Source organism: Trichomycterus rosablanca, chromosome 20 (assembly GCF_030014385.1).
Source record: "Trichomycterus rosablanca isolate fTriRos1 chromosome 20, fTriRos1.hap1, whole genome shotgun sequence".
NCBI classification, from domain to species: Eukaryota; Metazoa; Chordata; class Actinopteri; order Siluriformes; family Trichomycteridae; genus Trichomycterus; species Trichomycterus rosablanca.
Window position 1 is genome coordinate 13,635,462 of NC_086007.1, and position 13,310 is coordinate 13,648,771.

The following is a 13,310-nucleotide window of genomic DNA, read 5'->3' on the forward strand; positions in this document are numbered from 1 at the left end:
ATTTCCCTGAATAAATAAATCCACTATGGTCAGAAATCCAGTAAAGACAAATTTAGCTAAAAAAGACATGTGTACTGCTTTGTTTATACAGCCACAATCACACTCGCAGCATGCGGTTCACATCCACTCTTTGAAATAGACATGACCGAGTCGGGTCTGGAAGTCCTTTATTCCAGCGCAGTTAGCAATTTAGTCATGACCTAGCAATTTAGCTGTGAATGAAATGTATTGTGGTTTGTTCAGCTATGGAAATGAATATCAGTTTTGCTAAATGAATGATAAGAACATTTACCTCATTTGTTAACCTGCTTGAGGTAGTTATTAGCAAGCCAGCCATTCTGTCAATTGCAATAGGTAAAAAGCACAAACGTAAACAGTAATAACATCTAATTTTTTTGATTGTATTATTATTATTATTAGTAGTATTATTATTATTAAGGGGGTAATTAAAAAGAAGCCATAAGTGAGCACATGTTTAGCATTGCTTTAGTTAAACAAGAATGCAGAACGCCTTTATTTGTCATATATACGTATCCAGGTGTACAGTACAACAAAACTCTTTCTTCGCATATCCCAGCTTGTTTGGAAGCTGGGGTCAGAGCGCAGGGTCAGCCATTGTACACCGCCCCTGGAGCTGAGAGGGTTAAGGGCCTTGCTCAAAGACCCACCGGTGGCTGCATGGCAGAGCCAGGATTTGAACTCTCAACCTTTTAATTGATAGCCCCAAACTCTACCCACTATGCTACCACTGCCCCACTACCACTCAGCCCTGTTTGTAATGCCATCAGGCAGTTATTTCCAGCCATTCAAATCCATTTAATGTACATAATGTAAAAATAAATATATAACCATTTAAAACATGGTTCAACTGCATTTCTAGGCACATGGAAGAGTTTGAGCTTCTAAGAGTTTGAGTTGGAGTCTGGGGAGCGCTCAACAGACAGTATAGCCCAAGTTTCTGTACATGGTACAGCTGTCTGTGAGAATTCATTGCTGCCTGTTGGTTTTAAATTTCTTAATGAATACTAGAATACAGTTCCTCTCAGCCAGCGTGAGGATGGATCAAGCGGCAGAAGAATTGTAATAGGGAACTGGAAGTTGATTCAGGCATTACACATGCACAATTTTACAGTCGTTTCTGTGTCCAGGTAAGCTGAAACCCAACGAAAATGAAATGAAGCCATAGCCAGTTTTCCCCTAGTCTAGTGGCATCAATTTATCCAATCATATTTCACCTCTACTTCTGATGATCTATACACTAATGGTGTTAAAATCCAAACAAACAAACTGCTGCTGACCTTCACTTATGACCGAGTACCTAACACACGCCCCCTTCTGGCACGTGTGCTGTAGCCGACTGCTTCTTTTCACCTGCACGGGGCGGGTTCATGTTGGGAGCTGTATTGAGCACCGGGAGTGAAGCACCAATATCTTTTGTCCCCAGCAAAGGTTGTAATTTCAGCAGTTTTGAGGAATCCCTCCGACCCACCCACTCCTAGACAAGCCAATTATTGTCCAGGCCAGGCGACTGCAGAACTGAGATTCGGTGCCACCACTAGTGTTCTAATGTGTTTTATTGCTGCACTACCTGAGGGCTCATTAGCTAGGTTTTTAATTTTAATGTTTGCCCATCCAATTTTTTTTCCCCATTCACCAGTCACTGCCTCCTCACTGTTTCATCACTGGTCTAAAAAGCCACACTAGGTAAGTTTATGAGCTTGTTCTAGCCTTACCCTTCCAGACCAGGCGACACTGTGACTCAGTGGGTAGTACTGTCTCCTCGTCCTGGATTCAATTCCCAGGTGGAGCAGTCTGGGTCCTTTCTTTGTGGATTTTGCATGTTCTTCCTGTGTCTGCTTGGGTTTCCTCCAGAAGCTCAGGTTTCCTCCTAAAGTCCAAAGACATGCAAGTGAGGTGAATTGGAGATACTTAAATGACTGTGTTTGATATTGAACTTGAACTGATGAATCTTGTGTAATGAGTAACTGTCCCGTCATGAATGCAACCAAAGTGTGTAAAGCATGACGTTAAAATCCTAATAAATAAATAGTAATAGTAATAATATAGACTGTTACTTGTTGTCTTTTGGGGTAAAATGACTTAGTGTTTGGCAATAAGCAATTAAACATAATAGAAATCAAGCCGTTCTTTTAAAGTCTGTTGCTGCATTTAAAGATTGTTTAGGTCACATATTCCCTCATTCAAATTTGAAGAACCACATAATGAAGTGTCAAGAAGTTCAAATAATAAATAAGCTCCACATGTTCCACTCCTTGCCTCTCCCAGCATTTGACATAAAAACTGACCAAAACATGAACATAATTATTATTATTTTTTCATCTTTTTCCAGGAGGATGAGTTTGTCTCTCTAAAGTGGATTTTTTTTTACTTCTTTTGTAGTCTGCGGAGGAGGCTGAGCTGTTTCTTATAATCCATTATAGGCCACACATGGATAACGTCCCCTCCTCTAACCCTCTGTTTACTCATACAGGGGTGAGAGACTGCAGACGTCCCTCGCATGGACTTTCCAGCCAGGGCAGGAAAATCAGGATACAATTTGGCGCTTAAGGAGACTGAATGATTTCCTCTGAGCTGCTGACTTTTCTAGTAGGAAATGTATCCTTGGACTAAAAATAACATATGAATATTTTTGTACGCTTACCATGTTTTATACATGCTTGGCATTTTTACACGTCTATGTCACGGCTTCTTTAAAGACGGTTGCTTTGTTTTCCGAAGTCTGGCATTTATAGTGCTCTCTACTCCGTGTAATGCCTGAGCCGTATCAAGCCCGCCTCTGCCGCCCCGGCTCCTCTGCAGATGTAAACACAGCACACCACTAATTCTTGTATTTTGGCATCTCACGCCCAAATTGACTCACTTTAAACCCTCTGGCATTTTAATGTGGTCTGCAGGGAAACCTGAAACCTCTCTACCAGCCCCTTACTTAGTAAAACTCTGCATTTGAAGTCTGATTCTTTCCTCCCGCCGGTGAGACATTAACTGTAATGAAGTTTTTTTTGTCCAGAAGTGCTGGGAGAGTGGATTTAAATAGGACAGGATTACTCCTGACTCAGACTTAACCCAGCTTCTCTCTCTGTACACATGCTGTTGTTGGCTTTTTATGTTGTTTCCTCACGCACAATAAAGTGAGAGTTGTGCAGTTACAGCTGTGAATCTCCCTGCTGGCTGCATCGAAGAATGCCGCGTCTGAGCCATTCGGCCATTAAATCTTTTAATAATGCTGAAAAGCTATAAATGGTCTGGTCTCCTGGGTGTACGTTTGCAGTTATAACATGTAAGATGGTCTCAGGTTCGTGTGTACCAAGCTACACTAATAAATGGCACTAATGGCATGTTCTGTGTGATAAAGTTGTTTCCACCAGAAGAAATAGTGCTGATTTTAATTATTGAGCCATAGTTCCTGGATCCAGAGTAGGTACTTTTTTACTATAATGGAATATTATTGTGTTTTGGAGTATTATTGTATTATTTATACTCCAATAATATAATATTTTATTAGTATTATTTAAGTATAATATTATATTATAATATAATATAAGAGCACCCAGGTGGCACAGCGGGATATTCCACTAGCACACCAGCGCCGAGATTCTGAACTCCTCGGTTGCCACTGGTCGGCCGGGTGCCATCTAGCGGGCATAATCGGCAGTGCCTGCAGCAGACACGATTCTGTTAGGGCGCGATGACCGGACCATGTGGGTGGGGTCTTCAAAGGACCCTGATTAGCAGATAGAGAGGCGCCTGTGCAGAATGCATGGGTGAAAAAGGTTCCGCTAAGGGCTGCACAAGGGTCGGAGGAGGCGTGAGCAGCAATATACCCGCCTTGCCTGCAATCAGGGATCCCCCAGCAGCGGAAGACAAATTGACTACACTAAATTGGGAGAAAATGGAAGAAAATACAAAATATAATATAATGAAGTATTATAATGGAGCTCATATTTCATATTTAAATTTAAAGTTCTATGTAGCTTAAAACTGTGCATGTGTAGCACTGACTTCTTTACCCTCAAAAAAAGAAAAAAACAGTAAACAGACTAGCAAATTATTTATTGTTTTTGTTAAAAAATCATCCATACTGCAGACCCTTTATTTAGTACTTCGTAGTACATCTTTGGCTGCAATATACAGTTGCAAATCTTCTCGGATACGTCTCGACAAGCTTTACACAGCTGGATTTGGGTAGTTTATCCCATTCTTCATGGCAGACCATCTCAAACTTTCTTTAATTAGCTGGAGAGTTTCTGTAAGCTGCCATCGTCAGGCGCAGCGGTAAAACATGCTTGCACACCAGAGCTGACATTTTGAACTTCATTCATTTCGGTTCGAAACTCAGCTTTGCCATCCGGCAGGCTGGGCGCCCACACGAACAACAATTGGCTGTTGTTCTAGGGGGGTGCCGGACGGGACATCTGATGCATAACTGATGCAATTATTACCTCTGCTGGCTGATTGATGCCGCCTGCACTGAGTCAAGGGATAATGAGGATCAGGGTGTGGCTCTCCGTACACATATGAACTCGCCTTGTGCACGTGAAAAGATGCAGTCGGCTACTGCACACCTGTCGGAGGGGGCGTGTTCAGTCTCGGCTCTTCTCAACCAAAGTGGAGGTCAACATCAGTAGAAAGGAAGCATAATGCAATCGGGTAATTGGATACGACTAGATTGTAAAAAACAAAGAGGACAATTGGTAACATGTCCTAAAGCCACTTATGTTGTTTTGGCTGTATGCTTTAGGTCGTTGCTGTGTAAGCCATTGTCACAGTCTTAGTTTGCACATGTTACAAGGATGTTCTTGTACTTGGCTGCATTCATTCTTCAGTTACTAGTCTCCCTCTCCCCTAGCATGATCCATAGTGATGGTGTTTGACAGGTAATGTGCACATGTGACCACAGACTCTTTAACATGCTATTAATAACAATCCAATTGATATTTATATGCCTTTTACTCAACCGTAGCATCCATCTTGCCACTCTGCCATAAAGGCCCGATTTACGGAGTGCTTTAGAGATGATTGTTTGTTCAACATGTTCTCCCAAATCCGCATAGATGTTTTGGAGCTCTTTAAGAGTGACTTTTGGTTTCTGTCTTGCCTTCCAGACCAAAGCTCTTAAATCAATGCCCAATTTGGCCAGACAGACAACTCTTGGAATGTTCAAGGCTGTGCCAAGCTTTAAAAATGCCAAAATTATTGAGGCCACTGTAGTGCTGGGAAAACTAGCTTTAGATCATTTATAGCCTTACCCTGATCTAGGACCTGACACAGTTTAATCTGGAGATCAGTTGACTGTTCTTTGGACTTCATGATAGTCCGTTATAGACCCTGGTGTGTGCCTTCCCAAGCTATGCTTAATCAAGGTCTAATCAATAGACTTTAATTGAGGTCTCAAGAATATCTAGAGTAACAGGAGGAATCTCACCAAAATTTGGAGTATCACAACAAAGAGTCTAAATTCTTTTGTAAATGAAAGATTTCAGTTTTTTTATTTTTAATTAATTAAAAAAAAAAACAACGTAAGCATATTTTCACTTGAGTGATTTGGTGAGAATTGGCAATTCCAGTATCCACTCAAAATCATATCCACAATACACAGTAGGCAAAACGTCAAGAAGTTCAAATAATAAATAAGCTCCACATGTTCCACTCCTTGATTCTTCCAGCATTTGACATCAAAACCGAACAAAACATGACTTTTATTTTTAAACCTTGTGTAGTCTACGAAGAAGGCAGAGCTGTTACTGTCTAATAATCCAGTATAGGCAACACATAGATAACGTCCCCTCCTCTAAGTGTAAAATGATGGATAAATATGGCAATTCCAATATGCAAATTGGGACAGTGGTAGCCTAGTGGGTAGAGCTTTGGGCTATCAATTGTCAGGTTAAAAGTTTGAATCCCAGCTCTGTTGTTGGGCTCTTGAGCAAGGCTCTTATCCCTCTCAGCTTCAGGGGCGCGGTACAATGACTGACCCTGTGCTCTGACCCCAGCTTCCAAACAAGCACCTGTATATGTACACCGATCAACCATAACATTAAAACTACCTCACTGTCCATTTTCTGAGCTCCACTTATCATATAGGAGCACTTTGTAGTTCTACAATTACTGACTGTAGTCCATCTGTTTCTGTGCTGTTCTTTAATGGTCAGGACCACCACAGAGCAGGTATTATTTAGGTGGTGGATGATTCTTAGCACTGCAGTGACACTGACATGGTGGTGGTGTGTTAGTGTGTATTGTGCTGGTATGAGTGGATCAGACACAGCAGCGCTGCTGGAGTTTTTAAATACGGTGTCCACTCACTGTCCACTCTATTAGACACACCTACCTAGTTGGTTCACTTTGCTGCTGTTTGAGTCGGTCATCCTTGAGATCTTCATTAGTGGTCACAGGACGCTGCCCACAGGGCACTGTTGGCTGGATGTTTTTGGTTGGTGGACTAATTTCTGTCCAGCTGGGACAGTGAGGTGTTTAAAAACTCCATCAGCGCTGCTGTGTCTGAACCACTCATACCAGCAGTGTCAGTGCAGTGCTGAGAATGACCCACCACCTGAATAATACCTGTTCAGTGGTGGTCCTGTGGGGGTCCTGACCATTGAAGAACAGCATGAAAGGGGGCTAACAAAGCATGCAGTGCTTCTATATGGTAAGTGGAGCTGATAAAATGGACAGTGAGTGTAGAAACAAGGAGGTGGTTTTAATGTTATGGCTGATCAGTGTACAGTCTGAGTGGAATTAAGTTGTTGAGGTTGTTGGACGCAGGTTGCTTTTTCAGCTTTCCAGTTCCTTTTCTATAAATAAAAAGCTGGAAGCCAGAGGTGTTAGTTCACTCACTGTAATGGCACAAGGTCTGACTGGTTTGAGCGAGACTTTACTGTGGGGATGTTAAAGAATGCCTCATTTTGGTGTTTTCCTTTTAACAGCTCATTCACGCGGCATATCTGAGGACCCAGGCAAAAGCAATTTGTTTGCTTTCTTAATTTTTTCCCCCCTCCTATCTCCTTCCTTGAAATAGCCTGACAGCTGCAAAGAATTGCAGTCCCGCTGTATAAAGCATGATGTGTGCGCGCCTGTTTCTCTCTCTGAACCTTGAGAAATCCCCAGTGCGTTCTGCTCTGTGGTGTTTCTGAATGCTCATTTTGAACATCTGGAAATCAGCATGGTTGCTGTCTCTCCACAACATGCGAGTGCTTTCACTTGATTATATTATCTGTTAAAGGGTTTTTTTTTTTTTTTCCTCCTCCAGCCTTTTTAATACTGGGGAAGTGGTATGTGACCCCTCCTGGGCTAGGGGGGTCAAGTGGTGATTGCTGATGTTGTCTGGCCTAAACACATGTTTAGCCCTGCATCGCTTAGCCAGTCGCCTGAAAGTTTGGGAACCATTAAAGAACTTCCTAAACCAGTTCCGGAGTCTGGCTTGTGGATTGAGGAAGACGGGAACTGATTGAGTTTTTGTGTGTGTGTGTTTGTGTCTGTAATTTTTTCCTGGCTTATGTTCCATACAAGTGTGTGTGTGTGTGAAAGTGTGCGAGTGTTGTAATTGCTTCAGCGTGTCAGCATGCCGTGTGTGACAAAAAGGATGAGTCGCTGGTTGCCTCTTCTTCTTCGCACAGGGGAATATTTGTCTGGCGGCTGATTCAGGCGCTGCATAACTCACGCGAGGCAGCTCCAGACAGGAAACGCCACGGTGAGCTCTGTTATGATAGAGGATCGCTCCAAGGATGAGCTGTGAACTTTACGTGCACGCAGAGCCACTGAGCTGACCACCACCTGAGGGCCCGGCAGCCCCGGCAGGAAATGAAAGGATCATTTCGTTTGGACCAGAAGAGACGAGTTGAAGGCGAGCGAGAGGGTCACGGAGGGTCACTGACTCCTCGAGGAGACAGTCGAACACCTCGGTTTAACCCAGAGACTAAACAAGGGAATATTAACACATCTCTCGCTGCCTTGGTTTCGGTGCCATCAGCCTCTTGCTTTCTATCACTGAGGTGGGTCACTGGCAAGGTGCTGTGGCAGATACTTGAAATGAGTCCCTGCATTGCCTCCTTTAAACACCTGAGTCTTGTCCGTTGCACCTCTTGTCACCCTGAAGCATTTTGTTATGAGTGTAACAAAAGAAGGGTGTGCAGATTGCACTATCATGCCCACCTGCCATGCCACTAATGGCCGGCATCTCCTTGCACAAGATGACTGATGGTGCTTAGTCATTTTATTGGCAGTCTCTGCACCTCATTCAGCAACAATTCTCTTCAGATAAAATAGTCCTTTTAAATACTGGCCTCACTGCCCAATTGCTGGCTTCAGTGTTTACCTGGTCCTGCTTTATTTGAAGCTGTGATGCCAGATTTGGGCATGGGAAATTACCTCTCCATGCAACATTTTTTGTGTCCTCTGGCATTTTCTACCATCACGGACTCCATATTGGACCCTCTACTCTTACTTTTTGTAACTGTTGTAAGACGCTGGTGGATTGAGCAGCTGGCACATACACTATATTGCCAAAAGTATTCGCTCGCCTGCCTTCACACGCATATGAACTTGAGTTCATCATGAAAAACTTACCATATAGAAGCACTTCATAGTTCTACAATTAATGACTGTAGTCCATCTGTTTCTCTACATACTTTTTAACCTGCTTTCACACTGTTCTTCAATGGTCAGGACCCCCACAGGACCACCACAGAGCAGGTATTATTTAGGTGGTGGATCATTCTCAGCACTGCAGTGACACTGACATGGTGGTGGTGTGTTAGTGTGTGTTGTGCTGGTATGAGTGGATCAGTCACAGTCCACTCACTGTCCACTCTATTAGACACTCCTACCTAGTTGGTCCACCTTGTAGATGTAAAGTCAGAGACGATCGCTCATCTATTGCTGCTGTTTGAGTTGGTCATCTTCTAGATCTTCATCAGTGATCACAGGACGCTGTGCCACGGGGCGCTGTCAGCTGGATGTTTTTAGTTGGTTGACGATTCAGTGACAGTGAGGTGTTTAAAAACTCCTCTAAAAACTCTACTCATACCAGCACAACACACACTAACATACCACCACCATGTCAGTGTCACTGCAGTACTGAGAATGATCCACCACCTAAATAATACGTGCAGTGTGGGGGTCCTGACCATTGAAGAAAAGGGTGAATGCAGGTTCAAAAGTATGTAGAAAAACAGATGGACTACAGTCAGTAATTGTAGAACTACAAAGTGCTTCTATATGGTAAGTTTTTCAGGATGAACTCAAGTTCATATGCGTGTGGAGGCAGGCGAGCGAATACTTTTGGCAATATAGTGTATGTTGCAACAAGTTTCCACTTTGGGCATATCAAATTTTATTAGTTACTCCACTTTTTGTGTATAGGGCTCCATTAGTTGCCCTTGTAGTGAAGCACACTTAAATTCAATATTCAGATATGCTCTAAATGCCCCCGCCCAATATACTAATGTAAAATATATATATCAGCATATTCTGCTCACTAGCTTTGCATAATGTTAGGATCTGGTACCTGCCCCCCATGTTCAATTCATGGCTTTGGCCTTGACTTTATAGAATGTCTTTAGGGAAGGCCAGAAAACTAAATGGCCTTTGTATTTGTTTGTATATTCTACAGAAGGTTAGGAGGTGCATGTTATTGCTCAGCTTAAGTGCTTTGCAAAGAAGTGGGTCTTTAATTGTCTTTTGAAGACAGTGAGAGACTTAGATGTACTAGGGAAGCTCATTCTACCACTTGGGTGTACGTACAGAAAAGAGCCTTGATGCGTGTCTTCCTTGAGTTCTGGGTGGAGGATCAAGACGAGCGAGACTAGTGGCTCGGTGATTGTGTGGTACAGACGGGGGTTTAATGTTCTCTAAGGTAGCTTGGGGCTGGTCTATTTTTGATTTTGTAGGCAAGCATCAGTGTTTTAAACTGAATGTGAGGCAGCTACAGGAAGCCAGTGAAGAGAGCCAATGAAAAATGTAAATATTATTATTATTAACATTTGACAACTTTAGTCTAGGCTCCTCTCTTGCTTGTTCTTCTAACCTATTTGCCTCAGGTTGACCTCTGATTAGAGATGGCTGGGAAAACAGAATTAGCAGATGAATGCTCTATTTGTTCTATGCAGTGCTTCCTGCACAGACGTGAATCCTAGCACTGCGTTTAGGTTGTGGGAATGCTGGTGGTGGTTTGGATAGAATGACTTAAGGAGTCTGATGAAGCCTGGAGGCTTCTTCCTGAGTTTTAAGCCTTCTTATCCTATGCATAGACAGAAAGGAGGGCAAGGAGGACATAGGGGCACCTGTGCACCTTGTATCAACTCCACATGTTGCACAAAGCTTCGACATTTAAGTGTTTTCCTATCTATGTATGAATTAAATACATAGGAATGAATTTCCTAAGTAATGGATTTAAAAATAAAACGCCTCACTTTGCTTGCCGCTGATGGCCATTTAAATGAGAATTGAATCAGTTACAGTCAGAGATGTTCACAAGTCACAAAATACGAGTCCGAGTCAAGTCACGAGTCTTTAGGCTAGAGTCCGAGTCAAGTCATGAGTCAATATAATCTACACAAAACATATATTGGAAATAAACAAATAATATGTAAGCTTAAACTGATACGTTTTGTTTTCATTGCAAAACAAAAGTGCACAATAAATCATGGCACAGCGGCCAAAATCCAAAACACAGCAAAAAAAATTCTGCCTTCCTGCAAGTGGGTTTATTTTCAATACTTGCAGTTGCAGGGCTACACCTGGCGCTGTTACAAAACCTTTAACTAAATTTTGAGCTTTGTATTTGTTTATAGAACAATTTTAGTAGCCCTGTACATCGTGGTTTAGTCCTTGTTTTTAGATATATATTTCTTGCATTATTATTCTTTTTAGTAGTACTACAGTGGTACCTTAAAACTCAACATCAATTGGTTATGGGACTGGCATCGAGTTTAAAAGGCGTTGAGTTTCAAGATATTTTTTCCTATAAGGATGTGTGGTAAACCTGCTAATGTGTTCCATGATCCCGTGGAACTGCATATATTTTAGGCTAATGTAAAATAATGGGGTTGTATTTGACACTTATACACTGAAAATAACACAAATATAATATAAAAAAAAAACAGCTGATTCTTACAATTTCTCAGAACACCGAGCTGTAACACAAGTTTAAAAGTGAAACAGCTAAACACAGATACACGTGGATGCTTTCAGAGTGAATCTGACGATTATTCCACACAAATGCAGATTCGTCTCATATGCGCCCTTTGAGGACGTTTTACCGCACCGCTCAGGCCGAGCGCTGAACAAAGGGACTGTTCATTGTTAATTTGAAGCTGAACACGTTGAGTTTAGAAGAAACGTTGAGTTTAAGGGTACAAATTTCTCAACTAAGGGCGCCGAGTTTTGAAGATTCTGGGAATCTGGGAAGATTTAGGGAATTTTGAGTTACAAGGTACCACTGTATTTCGTGTCTTGCTTTTGTCCGCTGTTGCACCCCACTTGATGTATTGTACCTTTTATTTGATAAACTTTGTTAAACTTACTGCAAATGGGTTCATTTTCAATACTTGCATTTGCAAAGCTACACCTGCCACTTCAGTGACGAGGTGCGATCCACCCTATTACAAAACATTTATAATGATTAAACTGGAAGCAATTCAGTGGACTTACAAGTGTAGTCATTTCCAGAGATCACAGCCCAGTATAAAGCAGAACTCATTGTTAGTCTTTCTCATTTTAATCCCAGAAAGTATGTCATGTTAACCTGTGCTTACCAGTCAGAAAAATGAAAAATGCTGACTTTATCTAAATGCCGGTGTTTTGACAGGTATTGTACAGTGACCAGATAAGGTTTTACTGCCAGTTTCCAAAGTCCTGCTTGCGAAAGCTCTAAAAAAAGCACCTTCCACAAGGCCACTGAGCTGGCAACCCTTCAACTGAGATGACACGTGCTGCAGGATGCACATAATTTGGATGAGCAAGCTGTCGTTCCCATGAACCCTGCACTTTTTGCGGAAAAGTGTGGCAGGCACCTGCCCACGCGGACTTGTCAGTACTTAAGTCAGTTTATATGTTCTCTTCAAATGGGTGCTGTCTAAACTCAGAGGATAGACAGGCGGCCCAAATGTGGACTTTTGATGAAACGAGCGCTCTGCTGACTATGGACAACAGGCTTTTTTTTGTTGGTAAAGAGAAGCAACAAAAGCTTTTTGTTATTGAACAGAAGGAGGCGTTTGCGCATTTTGTTACAGTGGCAGTAAGTGGCACACATCAAGCTGAGAGGCTTTGAGTTGGGAGATGCCCCAAGGCTCAATGCTCACACAAGAGAGAAGCTGTGTGTGCTATTAGAGGATAATTAGGGGGTGTGGTCAAGCTCTAAGCCTGTAGGCTCTGGTCTGCATTGGTCTTCAATCTCCTTTTCTCTTACTGTCCTTAGCATGCCACTTCAAACCTTCATATGGAACCACAGAGGAAAATCCTGAAGGGCTGCCCGGCCAACCAGTCACGTATAATCCATGAGACTCCTCTGCCACTGCAAAGAAGCAAGAGTCATTTCATTTCCCATGGCACTGATGGAATGTCCCAATGCCTGCTGGGTGTTCCACTCGCTCACTTGTTAACAGGTTTCATGCAGAGCACCAATTAACCCTTAGCACTTTCCCCATCCTGTTTCCATTTCCCTCTGTTTCTTCTCTCGAGGAAGCACTGCGGCTTAGCTCCAGTGGAAGTAAGTAATATGCCAGTCCTCCCCGTGAGACCGTCTCATTCCAGCCTTTTTTGACCCTTTGGCAGGATGTCACTGGCAGTTCCAGTTCAGTTCTCTGCTTAGTATCCACCCTATGGATCCCTGAGCTGCTATTTATGGAAGTGAAAAGACCAGCCATAAGCCATAAGTGAGGATATAATGACAGTGTAAAAGACATCAGTCAAGACAGAATCGGATGTCCAAAACCAAAAAGCTTGATGATTTTAGAATAGAATTAATGGAATCTTGCAGAAAGAAGCCTGGGAAAGATATGGAGCGTAGTTAATGCCCAGTGAAAGGCTCCACACCTTAAGTCTTTTCAGTACAGTGACCCTCTGCCACATTGAGGATGTTCAGAACACGTGCAAATCCGATGCTCACTTTTTTGTTCTCTAGAAAGAGGAAAACAGGTCAACTGAGACCCTTTCGCTCTTGGCGAGCTGTCTTTCCACTGCGAAGAATCACAGCTTTGTCTGCACACTCTGTGTGTGTTATTTCGAGCAGAATTTTAAGCGTCCGTCATACCCCACACCTCCCGCTCCCTCGCCGGCCGAGCTCTAATTGCAGA

At 42.6% G+C, this 13,310-nt stretch overlaps 1 protein-coding gene across 9 annotated transcripts in view; it reads left to right on the forward strand.

Annotated features, from left to right (window-relative positions):
* bcas3 (BCAS3 microtubule associated cell migration factor) overlaps positions 1-13,310 on the forward strand; it is a 409,318-nt gene that overhangs the window by 200,204 nt on the left and 195,804 nt on the right. The window contains exon 23 of one of the 9 annotated variants that reach the window (XM_063016963.1): positions 2,492-2,616. The exons of 7 other annotated variants lie outside the window; for them this stretch is intronic. In XM_063016963.1, the coding sequence (XP_062873033.1) occupies positions 2,492-2,568 (77 nt within the window). In that variant the 3' untranslated portion in view covers positions 2,569-2,616. Of the gene's footprint in view, positions 1-2,491; positions 3,343-13,310 lie in introns of those variants that run through there. One more of the 9 variants, XM_063016962.1, reaches the window with a different exon arrangement.